Source organism: Xyrauchen texanus, chromosome 29 (assembly GCF_025860055.1).
Source record: "Xyrauchen texanus isolate HMW12.3.18 chromosome 29, RBS_HiC_50CHRs, whole genome shotgun sequence".
NCBI classification, from domain to species: Eukaryota; Metazoa; Chordata; class Actinopteri; order Cypriniformes; family Catostomidae; genus Xyrauchen; species Xyrauchen texanus.
Genome location: NC_068304.1, coordinates 17,380,248 through 17,407,036, shown reverse-complemented (window position 1 = coordinate 17,407,036; position 26,789 = coordinate 17,380,248). Strand labels below are relative to the sequence as shown.

The 26,789-nt window shown below is 38.9% G+C and overlaps 1 protein-coding gene across 2 annotated transcripts in view; it reads right to left on the bottom strand.

Moving 5' to 3' along the window:
* The window catches only part of LOC127622873 (inositol 1,4,5-trisphosphate receptor type 2-like), a 110,362-nt gene extending 84,022 nt beyond the window's left edge, over window positions 1-26,340 (bottom strand). Inside the window, exons 1-24 of one of the 2 annotated variants that reach the window (XM_052096993.1) lie at window positions 26,004-26,340; window positions 19,533-19,603; window positions 16,718-16,833; window positions 16,232-16,318; window positions 15,428-15,586; window positions 13,009-13,107; window positions 12,439-12,522; window positions 12,198-12,344; window positions 9,433-9,528; window positions 8,492-8,533; window positions 6,945-7,093; window positions 6,646-6,745; window positions 6,395-6,558; window positions 6,102-6,243; window positions 5,822-5,980; window positions 5,271-5,443; window positions 4,935-5,054; window positions 4,562-4,744; window positions 3,649-3,900; window positions 3,366-3,513; window positions 1,978-2,125; window positions 688-875; window positions 326-443; window positions 135-186 (exon numbers count right to left, since the gene is read on the bottom strand). In XM_052096993.1, the coding sequence (XP_051952953.1) occupies window positions 135-186; window positions 326-443; window positions 688-875; window positions 1,978-2,125; window positions 3,366-3,513; window positions 3,649-3,900; window positions 4,562-4,744; window positions 4,935-5,054; window positions 5,271-5,443; window positions 5,822-5,980; window positions 6,102-6,243; window positions 6,395-6,558; window positions 6,646-6,745; window positions 6,945-7,093; window positions 8,492-8,533; window positions 9,433-9,528; window positions 12,198-12,344; window positions 12,439-12,522; window positions 13,009-13,107; window positions 15,428-15,586; window positions 16,232-16,318; window positions 16,718-16,833; window positions 19,533-19,603; window positions 26,004-26,119 (3,113 nt within the window). In that variant the 5' untranslated portion in view covers window positions 26,120-26,340. The remainder of the gene's footprint in view (window positions 1-134; window positions 187-325; window positions 444-687; window positions 876-1,977; window positions 2,126-3,365; window positions 3,514-3,648; window positions 3,901-4,561; window positions 4,745-4,934; window positions 5,055-5,270; window positions 5,444-5,821; window positions 5,981-6,101; window positions 6,244-6,394; window positions 6,559-6,645; window positions 6,746-6,944; window positions 7,094-8,491; window positions 8,534-9,432; window positions 9,529-12,197; window positions 12,345-12,438; window positions 12,523-13,008; window positions 13,108-15,427; window positions 15,587-16,231; window positions 16,319-16,717; window positions 16,834-19,532; window positions 19,604-26,003) is intronic. The other variant, XM_052096992.1, reaches the window with a different exon arrangement.
* Between the last annotated feature and the right edge of the window lie 449 nt (window positions 26,341-26,789).

Genomic DNA, 26,789 nt, shown 5'->3' with positions numbered 1-26,789 from the left:
CCTTTAATTTAACTGTCACAGAGAGTTTGAAAAATGTAAACGTTAAGTAACATTAAATGTCTGTATATGACACCTTTAAACACCAATCACAAATCTACCAACAGAAAACGAAATGCAAAGTATAATTCCCTCACCTTCCAGAAAACATATTCTCAGCTTTCTCTGCAATCTCTTCTATGTTTGGTTCTGCAAAAGTGCAACAGAGAAATTGCAAAATATACAAACACATCCAGGAAACATCCTTTGACTTGAATAAACCCCAATGAATAAACCCATGAACTGCATCGTATGGTGGACTTGATTCATTATGTCATGAAACTCTCACCAGATATGACTGGGACATCCACAGAGACAGAACTGTCCAAAGTCTGTTCACCAAACTCTTTTTTATAGATAGACAGCAGGTAGGTGATGCGGTAATCGAGAAGTACATTCAGAATGAACTATAAAAGGAAAAGATAAAATGTTAAAAATAATTATGATTTCAACAAATAAAAAATTATGCCATCATTTATTATCAGAGACTTCTTTTTTTATATATTACATGGTTGTAAGTGTGAAGGACGCAAACTGGAGTTGTGTGAAGTGTAACTAAAACATTTTGTTACATATGTTTCATATCTCATCTGTCTCTGTCAATCCATCATATTTGGCTGTGATTGTCAAGCATATCCAAGAGAACATCACCTGCAGAATCTCAATAATCCTTAGCTTGGTGTCCATCACCATGACATCCTCGTTGTCAGAGAGACTGATTTGCTTGCCGTGGATTGGCCGAGCATCGGGGAGAATGTGGGGTATCATTGAGCCTCTGCTCAGGACCATCTGAGTCACCATCTCTCCCATACCATGGATGCTACGCATGACATTATTACCTACACAGAAAAAACAGACAGCTTAAAGTGAGGCAGTTTCTAAAAGACATTCAATCATGTTTCTAGAGATTAAATACAAAACCAGATAGCTTTACTTGCTTCTAGAGAATTCTGTAAAAATATTTGCTCTGTTCCAAAACCTAGTGAGCTGCCTACGGAGGCAGACAGATTTTCAATTTTGGTTGAACTCTCCCTTTAATTATGCTGCCTCCTAAAAAACCTAATTGTTCTCAATTCACTTGAATTCTGAAAAGTATATAAAAAAAGAAATTCTGCGTAATTAGTTAGAATAGTTCAGTTTGGTGTATCTTACCCAATATTTGGGAGAACTACATATTTTGATGCTTATTAAGAGTATGTCAATGTCTTTTTAGCAAGTCAGTTTACACGTCGGCCATCTTTGGAACACTCCCGGGGAGCTATTTTTCTATGTAAACAAGCGGCATGCCTGTGCAGCTCCTTCATTCTTGAATGGGGAATGACCGAAATCTCCAAAAACCTTTGGTCAAGATTACGATCAAAGAACACATTTCAAATCAACAGTAAAATCGGACTACACTGGTATCATAAATTGTGCTTCTTTACCTCAGTTTACGCAAGAAAAAATGAAATTTTTCCAGCTTGTATAGCTAATGCGCATTCGCATTCTCGAGTTGATTTATAGGCGACGTCTGTATCTAAAAGGTGATTGGCTGTTTTACCTGAAGGCGGGACTTCCTTTCTACAGCTGTTGACTGACTGACATTTTAATAGAAGTGACTTGTCTCTGCTAAATAACCTCTGATATCACACTGTTAGCTTAGCACAGTTAGCTTAGCAACATACTAATGTCAAACACTATTTAAACCATTGCAAGACGATTCTACCAAGAAGGCCATAATTTTTGTAGCACGCAGAGATGTTGCATATGTAGAACTTTCAAAATTAGATGCTAATGGGGAAGGATAGAATGCTACCTTAGAAGGCAGCTGCCTATGTAGGCAGTAGGCCTCAAGACAATTAACTTGATTTTGGAACAGAGGGACTGTGAGACATCATAAAGAATTAAAATTGCCCAAAATGTGGGGGGTAAAGCAAGTTGTTCTCTGCCTCAGGGTCTCACCTCCTTCAAGACTCTTGCCAAGTTTGGACAAAAATGTGAAAGTGGGCTGGACAATATCAAGGATGGCCAGTAGGGTGCGCGTGAGGCACAACAGCTCATTAAAGCTATAGAAGCCAAAGTAGACAAGGTTACGTGCCAGGTGGACCACCTGCGATATAGACAGAGACAGAGACAGACACACACACACAAAAAAACCTTCAAATTCAAAGAGTTGAAAAATGAATCATTTAGAGTTCAGTTAAGCTGATTGAGCCAATCTGCTCTTACATCTGGACACATAACATAATATTTTAAGAAAAACCTGGCACAAAGACACAACTAAACTGTAGCCAAACAACAAACATACACAAGAAAATGTGTGTGGTAATTGCATGAGCAAAAGTCACTTCCATGATGCTAGGGTCTTTAGAAGTGTTACTATATGGTTGCTAAGCTGTTTCAACTGGTTTTCAGCATGATGCAATGTAGTTGCTAAGGTGTTTTTGGTGGTTGCCAGGGCACCCCCCAGGGTGCTAGGGGGTCCTGGGTGGTTGTTTACTGGCCCAGGTCAAAACAGCCCACCACAAAGCCTCTATGATATTATGGTTTACAGATAAGGTTAGTTTTCCTGTTTTAATGCATCTATGGAAGTTTTTTTGCCAGCTTAACCGGCCATCAGGCAAAATTGAAGTCTGACAGTTTCTAAAATCTCTACTCTACAAGCCGCAAAATTTGAGGGATTATTTATGTACGCATCACAGATGGTATATGACTGAACACACGTAAAGATTTTTAAAATAATATTTTAGCTCTGTTGGTCCTCAAGTTAATGGGTGGCAAAATTTTTAAGCTACAAAATCTACATAAAGGGAGAATAAAAGTACTCAATATGACCCCCATGGTTAAATCCATGCGTTCAGGCACAAAATGATAGGAGTAGGTAAGAAACAGATCAATATTTTGTCTTTTTTTTGTCAAAAATTCTCCTCCCTGCCCAGTAGTGGGTGATATGCACGAAGAATGTGAATAAAAAAAAACAAAGGAAAGAGAAAGTGAAAGTATCATATCGCTTCAGAAGAAATGGATTTAACCATCGGAGTTGTCAGGAGTACTTGTATGTTGCCCTTATGTGGATTTTGGAGCTTAAATATTTTGGCACCCATTCACTTGCATTGTATGGACCAAAAGAGCTAAAATATTCTTCTAAAAATCTTCTTTGTGTTCAACAGATGACATGCCATACACATCTGGGATGGCATAATGGTGAGTAAATAATGAGAGAACTTTCATTTTTGGATGAACTAACCATTTAAATCACTAACCCCAAGTATGCGCAGAAGTAATAGTGATGCTTGCTTTAACAAGCACCACTAATAGAGTGGTACACTACCTCTCTATAGTGACCTCACCTCGAGGGTCAGTTCATTCTTCTCGGTGTCTCCAAATGGGTAATTCTGACTGACCACATCTTTGAGGTATTCATCCACAAACCGCATAGTAGGGGCAAACTTCTTCTTCATCTCCTCTCTGGACATGTCTCTGAACTCATATTCATATCTGTGAATCAGATTCATATTCAGAAAAGCTAGACAACACAAAGCAGTTTTAAAAATACTGTAAAACCATGTATGTTAAAGGAATAGTTCACCCCATAAAAATAAAATAAAAATACAAATCATATGACTTTCTTACTCATTGACAGAGATCTTGGAGGGTATCTCAGTCCAGAGGCGTGCATAGCGAACAGGCACCACGGCCTCCTGTGGGTCCCGGTCCACGTGCATGTGCAGCATTAGCCGACAAAATGAGGCCCGCATGTTGTAGGGAAGACAGTCATCAAACATGCAGCGTAAGATCAGATCTACCGGCAGCTGAATGGAAATCTGATTAATGGCCAGATACTGCCGGTCAAGGCACATTTTAGCGAAGAGATTAAGTTGGCACCTGCAAAAGAAGGGATTGGGCACTTCACACTGCTGTATTCACATTCATATTTGCACATTGTATACACATACAGCCAAATTAAAATTTATATTCAGAGGCTTGTGATGGCAAGCCAAAAACTGGCTGAAATTGATAGGGATCTTATATTTACAATTAGCAGATACTTATAAGTGACTCACAAATGAGGAACATAACCAATTTGTCATGCAAATGCCAAAAATATCAGCAGTATCTCACTGCCAGGTTTCAATAGTAGCTAGAATAGTACAGAAGTTAAAACTGAAGAAAGAAAAAAATGTTATGCTTCCATGCATCTTGCTATGCTTCACCTGTACCAATACATTTCCATGACTTTTTCATGACCTTTGCATGCATTTGTGATTTACTGATAAATTGTGTATATATATATATATATATATATATATATATATATATATATATATATATATATATATATATATATATATATATATATATATATATACACACACACACACACACACACACATATATACACAGAGAGAGAGAGAGAGAACATACTGATCTTTAGCTTGAGATTTTAATTGCCATGACTGAAAAACACAATTCCCTGATATTTCCAGGTTTTCAATTACTATGGGAACCATGCCAGTAGTAGGTGATGATGTCAATAAACTCTCACCTGTAGTAGGTGATGATGTCAGTATCCATCTTTTGTCCATCCTTGGCGTCCTGGGCCAGGTGGCGGATGGACTTCCCATGAGGGTCTGTGTGACCATCGATCCAGTACAGCCACACCTCTTCATCATCAACATCCTCCTGCATTAGAGATGACTCCAGAGAGCTCTCCATGTGTGGGATCAGTCTATAGAAACAAATAATCTCTTCATATACCTTATCATCAATGAAAAATGTTATTGCAACAGTTATTGCAGTTAAACAGTTATTAAACATTAAACAGTTATTGCAGTTTCTGTCGGTAACTATGAGACATTCCAAGTTAATATCAGTACGCTCATAACTTGTAAGGATGCAACTCTCTGTTCAGCTCTTACTTGGTCTGGATGAGAATGTCTGCATTAGAGGGGTTCAGCATGAATTTGCAGATCAGCTCCTGAGTGACAGGAATTGCCATTTTGTTGGAGACACAGAGGTCAGACAAGTAATCTAGAAACCTTGGAAAACACACGAAACAAATGCAGTTAATGTGCACTAATGGATGTGAAAACTAGTATTGTATTATAAACAATAAGCGCAAAAAGAATCATGTTCTCTTGGGGATTACAAAGTAAAAAAAAAAATGTAAAGCACTGTGTGGTATCAAACATGCAATGGCTGCCCTTGCACTCTTTCCAACCATGTAACTAGATGTCTAAATCTCTGGGACACACCTGGGCTCTCGGTTCCTGCGCAGAAGTTTGACAAAGGTCTCAATCTCGCATGCGGTGATGTGCTTCTCTAACAACATGCGGTTGTTGTGCAGGAGAGCAGTGATTGTGTCCTCTGCCAGGATCTCATAACCAATTTGAGCTTGCATGATGGAAAATTTCTTGGCTATATACTCCTGGGAGAAAGATGAGCAGGATACATATATTAGTTAGAGGGAGGGTGGGACAGACGGATGGATGTTTAGGTAGGCATGTGGATGGATGAATGGGAGTTTAGGTGGGAATGTGGATGGATGGATGGAGTTTATGTGGGAATGCTAGGCCTATTAATAGATGGACGGATGGATGTCTTTTATGCGAGCATGTGGATGGGCTGACTCAAGGATTGATTGATGGATGAATGGATATTTGGTGGGCATATGGATGGATGGAGTTTAGATGAGCATATGGATAGATGGATGAAGTTTAGGTGAGCATATTGATGGATGGATAGATGGATTTAGTTTAAGTGGGCACACGGATGGATAAAGGAGAACTGAAGATCTGTTCCTTACCTGATTCTTGCGGTAGTCTTGTTGGGAATGGCGCAATATTCTGTAAGACAGCTGTAACATGTATTTAAATGCAGCATTGCACTGGTTCCCCAAATCTTCCAACTTCGGCATTGGTGAATCTTTAATGTCAGAGCATGGTGCTTTCAGAATGCCAAAGATCTGCAAACATGTAGAATGTGGTTCATCCAAAAATATGCTGTACCATGGAATCTATAATTCTTTTAGAAACAATTTGAGTTGGTGGCACTGCTGGAGACAATAAGTTGCTGTTGGAGCAAACCTGTGCAAGGATGTTCTGTTCCCTCATGAGTTTCTGTCTCTCTCTGTTTGGGTTGGAGATGACCACTGACAGCACATCCTGGCCATTGTTCGGCACATCGCACACAAAGAAGATCAGATCCTCCAACAGCTTAATGGTAAACCTGAAAATAACACAAGAGAAGAAAGATCAGTGAATTACGGTTTGCATACTCATCTAATCTACTTCTTAAGAATCAATTCTTTGTGGAGGTGAAATCAAACATCTTAATGTATATCAGGACATCCATTCTAACTCATGAGCATGATGCTTACCTGCGTTCATTTGCTGCAGGGCAGTTGCTGATCCCCAATATACGCACAAACTGCTCCAGAACCTTGTTGGCATCATTGGCAAAGTCCAAGTCTCTGACCACTGACAGGGGGACAGAATTAATGGAGAATGCCTCCTTATCCTCCTTCATTTGACATGTTCCAATCTGTTAGAATACACAGAGAAAGAATATGAGCTTTAATTGAGGGAACTAAAACTTAATTAAGGTTTAGAGGAAGTCATCAAAGGTGACCTTGAGCATAACGGGCCGTTCCTCCTCAACATCAATGGGAATGTTGGTGCTGGTCACCCAGGTGTTTGTGCACAAGTTCCTGAGTCTTACATACGAGTTCCTGGAAAAGAAAATAGCACTTCCTCAATTTACCAGTAAGATTGTGTCCTGACTCTTTTTGGAATACATCTTACATGCAGTCTCCTTAGGATAAATTGCATGCAGAATTCTTCATTCATCAGTCGATTTAGATAAAAGCTCACGCTAAATAAATAAATGCTCGAAAATGGTTTTCATGTATGAAAAGTACAGGAACTAACCTGGGCACCAGGCAGTCAGACCGCTGTAAGGTGGTGGCATCCAGTTCAAATAGAGAGGCGATGTCATTGCCATGGGGCACTGCAACAAGGATGTAGGGGATTTTCTCAGTCTGCCACTTCTTTTTAGAGTACAAAGTGTCGGTCTCAGTCTGATGTTTGAACAGAGAGACATGGGAAGGTCACATTAGTGTTTGGAGACCCACAAAAGACCACAAGCACCACAAAGTCTGCATATTGACATTTTTGTTGACATTTTTTGTTAAAGCACATATAAAAGTGCAATTTAAGGTGTTCGATTGTCTAAATCTCCATTTTAGCTGTGGGACTACTTTTCTAGGTGGACGATGCTGGTTGTGTGATATAGATATTATACATTTTACATCAAAATGACTCTTTGCATTACATTTTTAAAAACCCTAAGACTTATTTCAAGATTTAAATGAGATTTTGAATGTAGTCTCAGACGTTTTTTTTTTTTTTTTTTTTAGAGCTGGGCATCATATTTCCATGACTTTTCCAAGCCTAAATATGACAATGTTAGAATCACCTGATATTTCCAGGTTTTCCAAGATTGGGGGAACCCTAATTGTAAGTGCATTACTACAAATATTATTTTTGTTTGTTTTAACAGCCCGAGATTGCTGTTGATGGAGCTTATAGTGTGAGATCTTTGGGGAAATCTATTCACTGGAAAACATACAGAGGTCATTGACAGTAAGGGTATGTATTTTATGCAGGACTGCATCTGTGATAAAGATTGTTTTCACCAAAGCATTTCTTATGGAGGGCTATTTGGAGAGCAGCATTATAAATTCTCCTCTGCAGCTTTTGTGACTCACTCCTCCAATGAAGCAGACAGCATGTCTGCCTTACTCTCACGGGGCACCCCCAGAATCAGACATTATGTAAGGAGCCCCCTCTGTGTGTGTGTGTGTGTGTGTGTGTGTGTGTGAGTGTGTGCATTAGTGAAGCTGCTGAAGCAGAATACTAATACAGCGGAAAGGTGCAGAGAGAAAAATCTCGGGAGAGTAGGAGGACGAGAGCTGCGCGAGTCTGTCTGTGGCAGTGAGAGTGAATAATAAAGGAGAGGGAAAAGACAGGGGGGGAGAAAAGGATTACATAATAGTAAAGTTGTGCAGGAGAGTTGGGCTCTATTCACTATACAAGTATAGCATCATGAAATAGTTAGCAATTCCCAGCCCTAGTAAATAGAATATCGTTGTGATTGTGAAATAAATTAGGACTAGGACCACACAGAATCTGTGCACAAATTGTACATGCTGATTATAATAGAAAATCTTTTGAGTTCTGGGGACAGGATTTAAATATGGCAAAAATGTGTTAATAGGAGCTGAGAATGCTATACGCAATGAGTAATAAACAAACATGCAAGGGAGAGGGTGACGTGTATAACTTTGTGAAAGTGTTTGAATTCTGTGGAATTCTGCAGGTCCAGATTAATTGCAGGGCTAGATACAGAATCATTCTGACAAACAATTTTGAGCTTTGCTTAGGCTGGCATATACAGTAAGTAAGATATGACTTACCTCCTTTTTGTCGACACTAACATCTTTAAAATCAGGATTCACCTAAAACAGAACCAAAAATGTTTACAAAATCCTCACACCATACGTGCACCCACAAAAAAGGCTGGATCATTCAGTGTTTTTTTCTTAGACAATAACTCCTCTGTCTGTCCTGTACACAGTGAAACACTGTGACTGATTCAACACCTCTATGACAATAACATTGAGAAGACTGCCACCTGCAGCCCATTCACTAAGCTCTCAAAACAGGCTGTCTCAACACATTAAATATATGAATACATCCCACCAGAGGACAAATGTATTGCTCAGAGGTTGCTCTTTCATTGTGCTGGAGAGATCAAGGAGTTCTCAGTTAAGTCTTGGCCCAAGATTGTACGCATGCATTTAAATATCATCTTTGAGTTAGATTTTTCTCCTAAAATGAAATAATTTGAGAAAATAAATAATTAATTAAAAACAGAAACAAATGGGACAATTGTTGACATACAGTTGGAGGGCAGATTTTAAAATGTATGTGTATAGCAAAGCTCAGAAAGTTTCCTATAGGAAGAATTTGATGAGAAATATGAGATTTTATTTGCGATTTTGCTTTCTTAAGGGCCCAAACAACACCACTGCCAGTGCTTTGTGACATTCTTCTGCTATCAGAATTCTGATACGGGCTATTAATGACAGCAGTCAGTGTCTGTGCTATTGATTTCAGGGTCAGTCGACCAAATTAACCACCAGAGTGATGGGCTGGTGAGTGTACTGCTCTAGGAAAGTTGCTGATGGGGGAATTCAAGAGCAGCATGCAACTAAATGTAAACCACAGCCATCCACATAAACCACACAGCGTCAAACTGGATCTTTAACAATGACACAGTTACACAATCATGGGGGAAGGGGGAAACAGGAAGAGCATCCGGGGACAGTAAAGAAAGTAGAAATGTAATGTTAACCTCTGCTGCAAGGTAGTTTCCTGTGGCGAGATGTTTAAAGCGAAACAGGCTGTTCCATTGACCAGCTCCTCCTCTGCAGGGGTCATAGTGCACCACCTAAAACACATAGCACAGGTTGAGAGACTTTGGAATAATTCTGTACAGAATGACAGACAATTTTAGAGCAAGGGCAGATATCCCAAATTCCCTGTATTTTCAGACTCATGATTCAGCCACTATTCAGCCATGATAAGGTTTATGATGTACTTTACTTGTTTATGTACTGTATGAGAGGTTTTAGTCAAGTCAAGTCAAGTGGTTTTTATTGTCGTTTCAACCATATACAGTTAGTACAGTACACAGCAAAACGAGACAACGTTCCTCCAGGACCATGGTGCTACATAAAAACAACAAAGGACCAACACAGGACCACATGAGACAACACAACGAAATAAAATACCTATATAAAAAACCTATATATACCTATATAAAGTGCACGTGCAAACATGTGCAAAAAGTACGGGACAGTACAACAAATTACTGACAATGAACAGGACAATAGACAGTGCAGCGCCGACCAGTACTCAGTAGTGCAAAAAGATGACAGTTTCTAAAAATGTAAACATAACATACTATGAGATAATGTTCTATGCACATAGCAGTTATTGAGGTAGCAGACAGTTATAAAGTGACAGTTATTAAAGTGCAACTCAGGACACGTGTGTGTCAAACCAGTCTCTGAGTATTGAGGAGTCTGATGGCTTGGGGAAGAAGCTGTTACACAGTCTGGCCGTGAGGGCCCGAATGCTTCGGTACCTCTTGCCAGACGGGAGGAGGGTAAAGAGTTTGTGTGAGGGGTGTGTGGGGTCGTCCACAATGCTGGTTGCTTTGCGGATACAGTGTTTTTTGTAAATGTCTTTGACGGAGGGAAGAGAGACCCCAATGATCTTCTCAGCTGTCCTCACTATCCTCTGCAGGGCTTTGCGGTCCGAAACGGTGCAAGTCCCAAACCGGGCAGTGATGCAGCTGCTCAGGATGCTCTCAATAGTCCCTCTATAGCATGTAGTGAGGATGGGGGTTGGGAGATGTGCTTTCCTCAGCCTTCGAAGAAAGTAGAGACGCTGCTGGGCTTTCTTGGTGATAGAGCTGGTGTTGAGGGACCAGGTGAGGTTCTCCGCCAAGTGAACACCAAGGAATTTGGTGCTTTTGACGATCTCCACAGAGGAGCCGTCGATGTTCAGCGGAGTGTGTTCACCTTGTGCTCTCCTAAAGTCAACAACCATCTCTTTTGTTTTGTCGACATTCAGGGACAGGTTGTTGGCTCTACACCAGTCCCGTTAGCCGCTGCACCTCCTCTCTGTATGCTGACTCGTCGTTCTTGCTGATGAGACCCACCACGGTCGTGTCATCGGCGAACTTGATGATGTGATTCGAGCTGTGCATTGCTGCACAGTCGTGAGTCAGCAGAGTGAACAGCAGTGGACTGAGCACACAGCCCTGGGGGGCCCCAGTGCTCAGTGTGGTGGTGGTGGAGATGCTGTTCCCGATCCGGACTGACTGAGGTCTCCCAGTCAGGAAGTCCAGGATCCAGTTGCAGAGGGAGGTGTCCAGGCCCAGCAGGTTCAGCTTTCCAATCAGGTGCTGGGGAATGATTGTGTTGAATGCTGAGCTGAAATCTATGAACAGCATTCAAACGTATGAGTCCTTATTGTCTAGGTGGGTGAGGGCCAGATGGAGGGTTGTGGTGATGGCATCGTCCGTTGAACGGTTTGAAGGATACGCAAACTGCAGTGGGTCTAGTGAGGGGGGCAGCTGGGTCTTAATCTAGTTTGTCCTAGATAAAATTTTTGTGAATGTGAAAACTGAAGAGATATGAGAATTCTCAGATCAGAGTCTAATATATACAGCAGCTCCAAAAAGGATATGGACACTTAAAAATGCATGAATGTCATTGTATTAAATGACAAAATTTAAAAGAAAGTGACATTTATTTAAAGATAGCACAATCACATTTTTCAATCAAAACGTTTCACAATACCTAACCTAAACCTGTGGTTATTCTGCTAGGACTCCACTGTGAACTTGAAGGGAACTGACTTCATACATCCCATAAAAATTACTTTAGACCAGTAACTTAACATAGCAGCAAAAATGGACAGAAATGTCTAGTTCTTAAAAAAAGCTTGAGCACCATTTGATGTGCTGATGCCACACCGTTTGCTGTTTTGTTTTCTAATGCAATACAATTCATACATTTTTAAGTGTGACTTGCTGGGGGCCTGGGAAGCTCAGCAAGTAAAGACGCTGACTACCAACACTGGAGTAATGAGTTTGAACCAGGGTGTGCTGAGAGACCAAAGACAGGTCTCCTAAGCAACCAAATTGGCCCGGTTGCTAGGGAGGGTAGTCACATGGGGTAACCTCCTCGTGGTCACTATAATGTGGTTCTCGCTCTCGGTGGGGCACGTGGTGTGTTGTGTGTGGATGCCGCGGAGAATAGTGTGAAACCTCCAAAAGCAATATGTCTCCGCGGTAACAAGCGGATTGACGGTCTCAGATGCGGAGGCAAATGAGATTCGTCCTCCGCCACCCAGATTGAGGGGAGTCACAATGCCACCACGAGGACTTAGAGCACATTGGGAATTGGACATTCCAAATTGGGGAGAAGAAGGGGAGAAAATATAAAAATTTTATAAAAAAAGTGTGACTTACTGTAAGTGTCTGAATACATTTAAGGACCACTGTATAATGCCAAATACTATTCCTTCTTCATAATTGAACTATACCTCCACTTCCCAGAGAGCTTTTGAACTGGTGGCGGAGGTTGCCGACTGGCGAAGAGTGGAGCGCAAGAAGACGTACTGTTGCTTCTTGTATTCATCACAAGTCAGAAACTTCTCTTGCTCAGCATGAAACAACCTCACCACATCACCCTGACACCAAGAGAAAGACAGATTATAAACCCACAGTCAATATATAAAAAAACTAAATCAATGCCCATATAACAAAATCAACCTGGAGACTCACCCCTTTTAGGATATCATCTCTATATTCACTAAATTTCATGAAGAGAGTGATCTTCCAACTGGTGTTGCAGTTCAAAGCATTAACCTGGCAAACCATAAAGTATAAAACACACACTGCTATCTTTATTACTTCTCACAAGGAAACATTTAAAGGATTAGTTCACTCAAAATTAAAAACTCTGTAACCATAACCTCATACTTTTGACGTTCCAAACAAGTTATGACTTTTTCTTTCTTCTGTGGTACTCATGAGGAGAAATGTTGGAATGTTGATACTGTTATTTTACCATGTAATGAAAGTGAATGGTGAGGCTATGGTGATGCCAACATTTTGCCCAACATCTCATTTTGTGTTCCATGGAAGAAATAAGCCATATGGGTTTGGAACAATGTGAATGGCGAATTTTCATTTTTGTGTAACCTATTCCTTTAAGAACTTTTTAATGTCTATATTAGCAGGGCACACAATGACACTGAAAATCTTGCAAGATTAATTAATGCAAAACATCAAAATATGTTGCAATGTGTGATCTCATTTGCAGCAGTGGTGAAAATGCAGCTGGTGTCTGACCTCTTTGCAGCCATGGTTATCCCGGAGTTCAATGATGCTGGCGTGGAGAGGCTGTCCTGCATTTACGGGCATTAGCACCACTTTATCTCCAACCACAACCTAGAGACACACAAACGAGCAACACTGCATTCCTTTGTGTTTCTTATGAACATTCTTTTGATGCCCCTTTAAACAAACAAAGTAGAATGTCATCACATACTGTGATGCATACTTTGGAAAAAAGTGTAAACATATATATATATTTAAGGTGCAAAAAAAACATCCACATAGCATCAAAAACAAGCAAAAAAAAATGTTGAGTCAATAGAACATAAAACTGGTTAATTACCAGTTGGCCAGTAACTTATGATTATCTGACCATGACTGATGATGTCAATGATGTGAGCAAATCAAAGACATATACTAAATCTACACGTTTGGCTTCTAACAATTTTTCCCCTCAATGGTAAAAGCTTTTTTTTTTCTCTCAAGAATTATTTCTAAAGTTTGACCAAGACTGGCTAATTTAATACAGTATATGATGCTGCAAGTAACACAATGACCTGTACTGTTTGTTACAATTATGCAAAATTAAATAATGGCATTTTCATTAGGGGGAAAAAAAAAATGGCCAGTGTAATGCAATATTCAGTCCTCCTATGAAATTCTTTCCTGCTTAAGACCCCGGTGCAATTTTATGTGCTGAAAGAAGTTGCTTTGGGCATTCTGTTCGGTTCCTCAGTACATTTTACGATATTCCTTGAGGATTAATGTGGTCTTAAATATGAAAATACATAAATTAAAAGGAATAGTTCTCATCATTTGCTCATTTACTCATCATTTACCCACCCTCATGCCATTCCAGATGTATGTGACTTTCTTCTGCTGAACACAAAAGAAGATTTTTAGAAGAATATTTCAGTTATGTAGGTCCATACAATGCAAGTGAACGGGTACCAAAATTTGGAAGCTTTAGAATGTACATAAAGGCAGCATAAAAGTAATCCATACGATTCCAGTTGTTAAATCTGTCTTCTGAGGTGATATGATATGGGTGGGTGAGAAACAGATCAAAATGTAAGTCTTTTTTACTATAAATCTCCACTTTCACATTCTCCTTTTGTTTTTGGTGATTTGCATTCTTTGTGCATATCACCACCTACAAGGCATGAAGGAGAATTTATAGCAATAAGGACTTAAATATTGATCTGTTTCTCACCCAAAATTATCAATTCCTTCTGGAGACATGGATTTAACCACTGGAGTCATATGGTATACTTTTACGCTGACTTCATGTGCTTTTGGAGCTTAAAATGTTTGGTTCATGTTATTCATGTCCAAAGTCAGGACCTACAGAGCTGAAACATTCTTCTACAAATCTTTGTTTGTGTTAAGAATAAAGAAAGTCATACACATCTGGGATGGCATGAGGGTGAGTAACTGATGAGAGAATTTGAATTTTTGGGAGAACTATTCACATAGTCATGTAAGCTGTATATAACATAACTCATAATAAAAACCAAAGCAACAAAATGTCAAATAACCATTTGTCCTAGTGTTTTCAGTTAGCATGCTAACCGATTAGCCTGCTAAGCTAACATTACGTCTTACATTCCATAGGTTTAACAGGCTAATCAATTGTCCTACTAAGTTAGCATATTCAGCAAGTACTTAATGTAATTATATAAAAATTTTAAGTTAGTGTTATATGTAAAATGGATCTGGTTATAGCCTGCTATATTTATGTAATAAGTTACATCAGGAATGAACATACACATCTTATAAGGCATAGTCTTATTCAGCAAAATACAGAGCTTGTCTATACATAGCAATCATCTTATATCCATTGCATGCTGAATGAGGAACTGTCAAATCACATTGTGTAAAGAACATGTGAGTAAAGTGTGTTTATATAAGGTTCTCTCTATGTACACAATGTAACACCAATGGGAAAACAATATTTACAATCAAACCTCAACCCATTAATGGCAATAGGCACATACATGTAAATCTCTGATCCTATTTGAATATTAAATCAGGCATGGGTGTCAAAAATCAGGAAACATTTCTAAGTAACAAATACGTGCAAATGTGGTTCTATAGCACGCGGTTAGAGTTGCAGGTTACATGCACGTTAGCATGCTGCATACTTCTCTCTGAGCATTAACACACACACTCACATATACACACTGCATGCTTCAAACAGGTTATACCTTCACATTCTGGTTGCTGAGATGAAAATAAAGAGGAAACACCAGACGATTTAACCCGACAAAAGAATGAGGTTAATAACATGATGAGATGTGATTGGCTGCTACATAAATCAGACTTTAAAATGGGTATCCCCATAAAACACTGCAACAACAAAAACGAAAAAGGCAGAACCTAAATATTTTGAATCTTTTTCTAGTGTTTGTTCAATTAATGAAATGATGCCTACATTATCGCCTTCACTGCGAAGCTTCCAGAAAGGCTGAATGTAGAACCAGGCGCCCTCGTTTCCTGAGGGGTCCAGAGACACACGCATGGCATTCTTCTCAAGCAGGGCAGGTAGCCGCTTATTCACCGTCAGGTACTTATTACTCTTTATGTGTAGAAGCTGAAATATAGGGACAATGTGTTAAAAATGCCACCCAGATTTATATGGACTCAGAAATGATAGCAAGAATTAGAAAACCCTGATATTTTTTGCCAGTTTTGCTGAGTGACTTAAATGAAATGTTTTAATAGAAAACTATGAGCGTTTCCAAATAATTTGTATTCCTGAAATTTGCATATGGCATCAAATCTTTGAAAGATATTCAAAGTTTTGTCTGACAGACTTAGTAACAAGTACAGTTTAATAAGACAGAATATGCTCCATTACAGACCACACATTATGCAGATAGTCAAAGACCTGGCTCTTCAATCTACATTCACCACAACATCTTAAAAAAACATATGGCTAATGCCAGAAAACAACATCCGGCAAGAGTACAAGGCAATTTGGGTCAAACAAGTTGGGTATAAAGTTTGAAACCATGGCTTTTGTGAAAGCTCACAGAAAAACCTTGGTAGTAGGGACCAGTCCAACAGTCCACTCTTTAGATCAATGCTGGAGCCGTACATCACACAAGCTGTCAGGGCCTCTTTGGCAGTGCACTAACAGCCTCGCCAGCAGTGTAAAACAAACCAAATGTTCTAGATGTCCAGCCAAAAGTATAAGAAAAAAACAGACATTTGTTGATAAGAAGTTTGGCTGTACCTGTATAACTTGATTGTATTTGACAACTTCTTCCAGCAATTTCTTGTTTTCTGTGTCATTTTGTTTTTGCTCCAGTTCTGCTGCATGCTGATAGGATAGTGAGTTAGAAGTAATAAGTAGTAGTTACAGAAGTAATACTGCATACCATAAAAACTTCTACGACTTGAAGGACAATGGAACGATGAATAGTCCACCCAAAAATGAACACAAACAGAGATGTTAGGCAGAATGATATCCTCAGTCACCATTCAATTTCATTGCATCATTTTCCCATTTAACTAAAGTGAATAATGACTGAATTTTTAGTCCAATACATTCTGCCTAAGATCTCTTTATGGGTTCAATTGAAGAAAGATGGATATGAAACAAGATGAGGTTCAGTAAATGATGACAAAAATGTTCATTTTATATATAAGATATATATATATATATATATATATATATATATATATATATATATATCTGTATGCAAATTTGTAAGCGTACCTGTAATTTCTTAAACAGATCACCCTGTGTGTTATTCCCATGTTTCCCCTGTTTTGCCTTCCAGAACTGTCTCTGTGCAGAGTACCTATTATTGGGACACACTTTGAAGAGGCAATCTGAAGAACAGAAAATAAGACATTTCTATTAGCTGCTGAAGCTCTCCAGATACATTGAGTATGATGGATCTGACAACTCCAAAGCTTTTACAAAGACTCAATAACTAAGGGAAATAGAAAATTGCCTGTAGCTATTGTATTAAATCCAATTTATGCGACTGCAAAATTTGAATTGATGGGCCAGCTCTTTTGAGTCAAATGAAAAGACAACATTGACTGTCAATTCATTCCAGTAAATCAAATAGCTGTATGATTTCCCCTCGAGGCGATAGTAAGCAAACAAAGTAGTTTGGAGAAGACCAGCTCAAATACACTTCTTTCAACATTGGATTTAATATACAGTAGCTCACATAAGTGAGTACACCCCTCACGTTTTTTGTAAATATTTGATTATACCTTTTCATGTGACAACACTGAAGAAATGACACTTTGCTACAATGTAAAGTAGTGAGTGTACAGCTTGTATAACAGTGTAAATTTGCTGTCCCCTCAAAATAACTCACACACAGCCATTAATGTCAAAACCGCTGGCAACATAAGTGAGTACACCCCTAAGTGAAAATGTCCAAATTGGGCCCAATTAGCCATTTTCCCTCCCCGGTGTCATGTGACTCATTAGTGTTACAAGGTCTCAGGTGTGAATGTGGAGCAGGTGTGTTAAATTTGGTGTCACCACTCTCACACTCCCTCAAGCTGGTCACTGGAAGTTCAGCATGGCACCTCATGGCAAAGAACTCTCTGAGGATCTGAAAAAAAGAATTGTTGCTCTACATAAAGATGGCCTTGGCTATAAGAGGATTGCCAAGACCCTGACACTGAGCTGCAGCACGGTGGCCAAGACCATACAGCGGTTTAACAGGACAGGTTCCACTCAGAACAGGCCTCGCCATGGACGACCAAAGAAGTTGAGTGCACATGCTCAGCGTCATATCCAGAGGCTGACTTTGGGAAATAGACGTATGAGTGCTGCCAGAATTGCTGCAGAGGTTGAAGGGGTGGGGGGGGGGGGTCAGCCTGTCAGTGCTCAGACCAAACGCCGCACACTGCATCAAATTGGTCTGCATGGCTGTCGTCCCAGAAGGAAGACTATTCTAAAGATGATGCACAAGAAAGCCTGCAAACAGATTTCTGAAGACAAGCAGACTAAGGACATGGATTACTGGAACCATGTCCTGTGGTCTGATGAGACCAAGATAAACGTATTTGGTTCAGATGGGGTCAAGCATGTGTCACGGAAACCAGGTGAGGAGTACAAAGACAAGTGTGTCTTGCCTACACTCAAGCATGGTGGTGGGAGTGTCATGGTCTGGGGCTGCATGAGTGCTGCCGGCACTGGACTACAGTTCATTGAGGGAACCATGAATGCCAACATGTACTGTGACATACTGAAGCAGAGCATGATCCCCTCCCTTCAGAGACTGGGCCGCAGGGCAGTATTCCAACATGATAACGAAACCAAACACACCTCCAAGACAACCACTGCCTTGCTAAAGAAGCTGAGGGTGAAGGTGATGGACTGGCCAAGCATGTCTTCAGACCTAAACCCTATTGAGCATCTGTGGGGCATCCTCAAAGGGAAGGTGGAGGAGCACAAGGTCTCTAACATCCACCAGCTCCATGATGTCGTCACGGAAGAGTGGAAGAGGACTCCAGTGGCAACCTGTGAAGCTCTGGTGAACTCCATGCCCAAGAGGGTTAAAGCAGTGCTGGAAAATTATGGTGGCCACACAAAATATTGACACTTTGGGCCCAATTTGGACATTTTCACTTAGGGGTGTACTCACTTTTGTTACCAGAGGTTTAGACATTAATGGCTGTGTGTCGAGTTATTTTGAGGGAACAGCAAATTTACACTGTTATACAAGCTGTACACTCACTACTTTACACTGTAGCAACGTGTCACTTCTTCAGTGTTGTTACATGAAAAGATATAATCAAATATTTACAAAAATGTGAGGGGTGTACTCACTTATGTGAGATGCTGTAAGTAGCTTTCTTTAATGCTATGTGTTCAAACAGAGCGGGGCGATTACGTGAGAGCTCATAATATCAAATATTATGCAATAGTAGAACATTTCTGTCCAAAATTCTTCACATTCACACATTATTTTAAGGCACTCGGATTAAACATAAGCCCTTATTTCTCATGAAAGATGACCTTTGAAATTCCGTCATCACTTTATCATTTCCGCAGAAATAATAAGTGGGCGTCTCCTCCGCTGTCACTGCATGTCATACAACTGCACATATGAATGAAACCGCAATAACCAGGAACATTTGCCATTCCACGCTCGTTAAATTAATTGAAAGCAGAGCGCTTTGCGTACACTACCATTTATTTTTGCTAAGTTTTACATCATTCACTATAGTCTGCAGACAGCACTCACATCACAGTGCTTGAAAAGTGGTTAATCTTTACACTTTGGTGCTCTTGGGTGCTGCTCTGGGTGAATACGCGTATAGAGGCTCCATGAGAATATCAGAGCTCAAATGAATGAGACAAACACGTGGTTCATGTCATTTATATATACGGTTAAAATTCCCTTATTTGGACATCAAAATGTAATTGGAAGTGCAAAATAATAACAGTTGTCTCAAATAACCATGTTATCTCAAATAATGATCAGACAGTTATTAACAAACCACGACAGGCGTAGTCCAAACAATTTTTTGTGATGATACTTGTCAGGTAGACTCACCTCTGAATTTTTTGGGTGGGTTTGTGAGATCTCCTGCTTCAGGTTGCACCACACATCTGTCATCCACCAAACTGTAATACAAATTTAGTCAAATATAAAACTGAAAATGAATGCAACAAACCAGACCAAACTAAACCAGAGTTCATAAACAGAGTTCATTTCAAAACGAACCTGCATCAGAGCTTTCTCTATGTAACTGGTCTTAGTCCATCATCATTACAGGCATTCATAACTGAACTGCCAGTGTGGACACTGACTTCTTTATAAGCACCTTCACAAATGTTTCTGTGCTTATTAGTGTAATTGCAATGATAAAACCATGAAATCAAATGGTGCAAGCTTGTTAAACACCCAGTGAATTGAAAAGACTCAATTAAGCCAGAAAGTACACATTAGGGTGTGTATATACTATAAAATACAAAACTTTATAAATGTAAAAGAAAGAAAGAAAGAAAGAAAGGAAAACAAAAGTCAACTGATCTTGATAAAATAGCCGTAACACTTCAATTCATGTTCCATAATGAAAAAAGCCTTTAAGGCACAAGAATAAAGTCAAACCAGGCTCAACAGCATATATCAAAGCAAATAGAGTTATTTCTCATAAAAGGCCTTGACTGAAAATGCTCATCCTAAATCAACAAACCATTCAACTCGTTTTAGAATGCAGACCATGTTTTTCCACTCTACGGTCAATCCAGAACCAGTTAAATTTAATTACACATTCACCCCTTTCCAGAGACTCTCATTTATTGCACACAGATTAAGGTTGCAAGGGTAATATATACCGAAGTGTTAACTTGATTTTGTTTTGTTTCCCATCAAAAATCAGAAATTTGAGAGCAATTTAACTGAAGTGCCCTACTTTAACCACAAAGAAGTTGTAAATTCATAAGCTCAGACCAAACTTCAGCGGAAGCCGCTGTTCTCTTGAGAGGTCTGATAAACTTACTAACACCCAGGCTTCCCCCACTGTTATTGTTCAAACTAAAAATAGGGTATTATATATCAAGAACTGCCCAAGGTTTTATTAACTTGTGAACACAGTTGTCAGTGAATAAATACTTATTAGTAATAAACTCAGCAAAAAAGAAACAAGCCTTTTTCAAGACACTGTATTTTAAAGATAATTTTGTAAAAATCCAAGTAACTTCACAGATCTTTATTGGAAAGGGTTTAAACAATGTTTTAATTTAATTTTTAATTTAATTTGACCAATTGTCACACATTATACATACATTTCTGCATATACATGGTGAAATTATTTATTTTTCACATATCCCAGCTAAGCTGGGGTCAGAGTGCAGGGTCAGCCATGATACGGCGCCCCTGGAGCAGATAGGTTCAAGGGCCTTGCTCAAGGGCCCAACAGTGGTGTCTTGGTGGTGTTGGGGCTTGAACCCACGACCTTCTGATCAGTAACCCAGAGCCTTAACCGCTGAGCCACCACTGCTTGTTCAATGTACATGCACCTGTGGAACGTCGTTAAGACACTAACAGCTTACTGAAAGTAGGCAATTTAGGTCACAGTTATAAAAACTTAGGACACTAAAGAGACCTTTCTACTGACTCTGAAAAACACCAAAAGCAAGATGCCCAGGGTCCCTGCTCATCTGTGTGAATGTGCCTTAGGCATGCTGCATGGAGGCATGAGGACTGCAGATGTAGCCAGGGCAATAAATTGCAATGTCCGTACTGTGAGACCAAATAGTGGGCAAATCGGAGCTCGCTCCCATGAGCAACGATCGTAATGTATGGACTCTCGAAGACGTGATTTGAGAGAAGCACCGACGCATGTCAGCGATATATCTATAATGTTAAATATCAGGACCTGTCTGCGATTCCAAATCGGGCAATGTGAAATATGTTCTCACTGAAAGCAACAGTAGCGTTGACCTACAGCCAATGAGAGATCAAGAAATGGGGGATGGGAAGTTTCAGTGGGAGGAGTCCTGAAATACCTGCAACAGAACATCAATTAGCATGGCTGTGATATCAAAAAAAGTCTTATTAGACCGAAGAAATGGAAGAAACATTTGTGGAACATTGGCACTACAATTAAGGGCTGGGGATGTAGGAGCCATAATTTGAATAATTACATTTTAACACTAAAAGGTATAAACATTTGTGTAGATATTTAAATTAGTTAAATTAGTACATAGTTATCTATGTACATTTGTCAAGCACCGCCCCACTGTTTATTGTATAATGTTTGCTCTGTTTTTGTATTGGACTGTCTTAACGCCATTGATGATTGGCACGTTTCCTTAAGAACGTAAGAAAGACGGAGCACAGTTTTTGACCTGAGGTTTTTGTTTGTGTTAATTGTGCAAGAATTTTCAGTAAAGAATTGAAACTTGAATGAAGACCTGAGTCAGTTCTTTGCCGAGAGAGAAAACGAGACAATAACAAAGGATTATTGCTACTACAGTAAGTATCGCAATACCAAAAAAATTAGAAATGTACGATATCATCTTGTTGCTAATTTTGGTACCAGATTACAGTATGCTGTCATTGCAAACTGATGTGAGATGTGACTGTTTTGAGATGAAATCAATGATAATTTGAAAATAAAATAAAAAAAAACCTCTGTGTGATCATTAAACAGAAGGATGTAATTTCATTAAATGTTATACAGTCACATGCACTGCACGCTACAGAATGAACAAGAGGTGCCGCTCTGCCCCATCATCTGCTTCACACACGCACCGACACTATATATAAACGTATAAACGGCTGTTAAAACTTGAACTCTTCCAGTGCAGCTCAGAGATTTCAGCTTGAGAGTTTTGATGGGCATTTCCCAGCATTAACTGATTTAACCAACCCGTCAAAAACAGAAAGAACTCAAAAGTCTGTCAAAATAAAAATCCTGCTAAATTGAAAGCTCTATTCAACAGGATGTGAGAAATTGAAGACAGAAAAATAGAACTATGAATAAAAATTTAATATTTAAAAAGTAGCAATAATACTCAGAATAACAATTATATAATATTACTTGTTTGTTTTAATATAAAAGTTAGCAATATCTCAAATGCAAGTGTTTTATCACCATGTTGTGACACCCATAACAGCCTTGTGCCACAGGTTATCAGATTTGTTTTCACTAATGTTTTCATTACTACTGTGAAGCTCTGTTTTGCAGCATTTTATTTGACCAAAAATAAAATAAATTTTTTGTTTTATATAATTATTATATTTTTATTTGATTAAAGGTGCATGTATCAATTTGATTAAACACCATTTGATCATAACATTAAAACGTTTAACATGGAATACAGAAAATTGGAAAATGCATAATTTGTATCTGTGCGACTTAAGTCATTTTCTGTGTAAATTCATAAAACAATTGAGGCTTTTTATTTGTTGATTATAGTATCGCTACTGAAGTACCTGGGCTGATATCATACCAAATTCAAAATTTTGGTATCGGAGCAACCCTAATATGCTGCCAGTAAACCGAATGGAAAAGGCAGCACAGGACCCGTACCAACCAGTACTCAGTTTTAAACATGTGTAGATCCATTATGCAGACTTTCTCCCAAAATCAGTACAAAAAGGCTAAAAAGTCTAGCCCTGCTTCTAATACACTCTGTTATCATGTGAAGGCTGCTGAGCTCTTACAGTATGATTAAACGTTTAACTGATTGATTGAACGTCCACAGTGTATGAGTGTTCTTTCATCAGCTAAATCAAATTAAGTTTGAAGCCATAAAATACCAAAAGACAAGATTTGCAGGTCTAGAACATCAAGTAACAGCAAGTTGCCCTCTGACGGGCAAGTGAGTGCTGCTCCCAGAACATTTGAAGTGAGAATTTCACAGTTAGCCTCCAAACATTTAGCATCTGTGCAGTCAATTCATTCAGGACATTGAAATGAGCATTCTGGAAAAACCTTCAGGAGAAAGCTCTTGGGAGGGGTATTTTCAGTCATTTACATGTCAGATGCTTTAATAAACAATTCATATCAACATTCAGGAACTTCTGCATGTGATAACAATAGCTTAGCATTTAAAGTTCGACCTTGTAATGTCAAAACCTTCAAAAAATCAAAGCGATCTACTAAACTGCTCAAATAGAGCCACTAAATGATTACTAAGCCACGTAAGTGACGCAAATGGGTATTTTCATAGTGACAAATTGTTTTATTGCTATAACTGGCAATGCTAGCAAACTTCCTCATCTTCCTGTGTATACAGGGGTATTAAATAGAGACATCATGTACATGTGTTGTAGAGAGGGAATGGAAAAACAGGAAAGGTGCTAATAGACTGGCTTTACATGCTCATAAAGAAGTAAGAAAGTGCTTCTTGCTATCAGCGTCACACAGCACTCTACAAAAACACTCTTTAAACTCAGCTAGCATTCTTCAAAGTCATGACAAAGCACACTGGGTTAAACATGAACCAAATGCAAGTGTGGTCTGCAGTGTTCAAACAAGCTAATTATAGCTCCATTACTTGATGACATGAGGTGAATAGACCTTGTCCAGGTAAAGTAATTGTTCCTAGCTTGCTACAAGTGCATTTTGAATGCAAGACATTATGATTGTCACATCTACCATAGCTTTTGTGGTGCAGATTCATAATGAAACCACCGACCTACATTATTGTTCTTTTAACCACTAAAGCAGTGCCATCAAACTATTTTTGTTGTTTTGTTATTATGTGAATTCTCAACTAGTCAGGCCTTTTATCAATCTTACCTCAATTGTGTTTTGATTCCCCAGCAAAACATGTACTTAGTAACCAAAAAGATAATCCCATTCTAATCGGTCCATTCAGCTTTTATTACATCTTTACAGAGCCATGACAGGCTGGCAAATAAATGTTAAGACTGTCTTGTTCAGGACGAGAAGAAAGGCTTTGTCTACCACCAAACCATGTGACAATCTAACTGGACAAATGAGTGTGAAGACATAACAAATGCAGATGAACTGGAACCTCAAGAGTACACTAGAACACTAAAGCATATGCGATCATCACGCTCTAAAACGTGCTTATATCAGAATCAGAGATCATTGTGATGAGGCCAGAAACTCCAAAGCAACTAAATAGCTTTGACATGCATTGCACAAGAAGTGCCTATTGTTGCAATCAATCTCATACAATGCCACAAAATCACTTTAAAGATCAAACTTTTGAGCCAGAGAAGAAGTGGAATACATTGTGAATACAGTATTTTGAATGCTACAAAGATAATGCATTGGAAAAGCATTTGTTCTGCACACATTTCTAACACCTTGTTTGCTCGATGAGTCATTGTACATCAATGCATAAGTTAATTAAGGCAACAATGGAGCTGGGTGATTTGACTCCATGTGGTTATATTTATAAAGAATATAATTTTCAAGATCTGTCTACAATAAATTCATAAACTGAAAACTTTTACAGAGTGCACTCTCAGAAGCAACAAAATTAACTTTAAATAATAATTAAAGTGATGTACACAAGCAGATTTACACAGTTTGCTAAAGAATACATGAAGATATCTAGTACTAGCAACAGGCTTGGGATAAGCCACCATTACAGAAAATCTTGCAACAGTGTTACATACTTAATACAATACAACATGTAAGCATTCCAAATCCTAATAACTTGCAATTTAATAATCAGACATTCCTAGGTGAATGAAATGTGTAACAATTCATCAACATTTTAACTTTAAAAAAAGGGCAGCATGCAGTCTTAGGCACATAAATAAATTTCACAAAAGCATTTGTCTTAAGATGGTTATTTATATCTTCAGCTTTAGTGTGTCAATAAGAAATATAAATGTTATCCTCCAAATCATTAATTTTGCAAATATACATTTTTGAAAATACGAACAGGGAGCCCTGCAACAGATGTCATGGCCCCCACAGACTGAGCCCCCCACTGTACATCGAGATAGTCTGGGATACATATAGACTAGAGACAAGCAATTGAGAGCCTGAAATAGATTGAAGAACTGTGGCAAATTCTCTAAGAGCTTGAAACATCCTATCTGCAACAACCACAACAAACTGTGTTTTAAAGGCAAAGGTGGTCACACTAAATATTGATTTCGATTTTTGTTTTCTCAACTTTGTATGATGTTAATTGATAAATTAACACTATTTATGGCATAATTATTTAAGAAATCCTCACTATGCAACATGTTTCACAAGTGCCTAAAACTTTTGCACGGTACTGCAGTTGTAGTAGTAACTGTACTGTAGTTTGTAAACTAACAGCCAACTTTGCATTCCTGTCCAATAATTTGGATGCGTTTGTCTCACACAATGCATCTCTGGCCTGCTGTATTCAAATCACTTCCTAGTTCCACTCCACAAACTACATCTGCCATTAGGAGGATTTAAAATATTTAATATGGTACCGTACTTTAGTGTTTTAACATTGCATTTCAAACTACAAGATCATACAAATATAACTGAATGAAATGTAAAACTACAATGTTTGCGCAAATTTAAGATGGTTTTGGGAGGCAACGTACCCTAAAGTGCTGATAAATCCATTGACAGTTCCCTCCGCATAAAGAGACACGATATCCCCGATGTGAAGGAAACTGGACCTGTGCTCTGACATGCCGCAAACGTTACCGTTTTTCATATGATACTTCAATCTCTCTGATCCACCGCAATGTGTCCAGTCGACTCAATGTCTCAATCAATCCACTTGTCTGAATGCGCGCGCACTTTCTGCGCTTTGACAGTGACCCATTTTAATCCAACCATCCGGAGGAGAGACAAGCTGAGCCCGAAAATTCTTAGAAGTTAGTTCTCCAACTGTCGCTTTTCTCTATGTTTTCAACTTCTTCCTGTGTGACAAACGAGGCTTTTTCTCACCAATATGCCACTCGGGTGGGTGGAGACTCGCGTTTCTATCCCGTGAAATCAAGGAAGTGATGCTGCCTTTCTTCAGTGCTGTGGTATGTAACTCAAAAAGTGAGATGGCAGGTTTAGTGTTTGGGCATTTGCGCAGTTATGCGTGTACATGAGTCTGATGTGTATATATATATATATATATATACATACACTGGCGGCCAAAAGTTTAGAATAATGTACAAATTTTGCTTTTTCGGAAGGAAATTGGTACTTTTATTCACCAAAGTGGCATTCAGCTGATCACATAGTATAGTCAGGACATTACTGATGTAAAAAACAGCCCCATCACTATTTGAAATAAGTCATTTTGATCAATTTTTTTTTATTTATTTTTTTTTTATTGCATAACAAGAACAATATACAATATACACATACAGAGGATCACATCATATTAT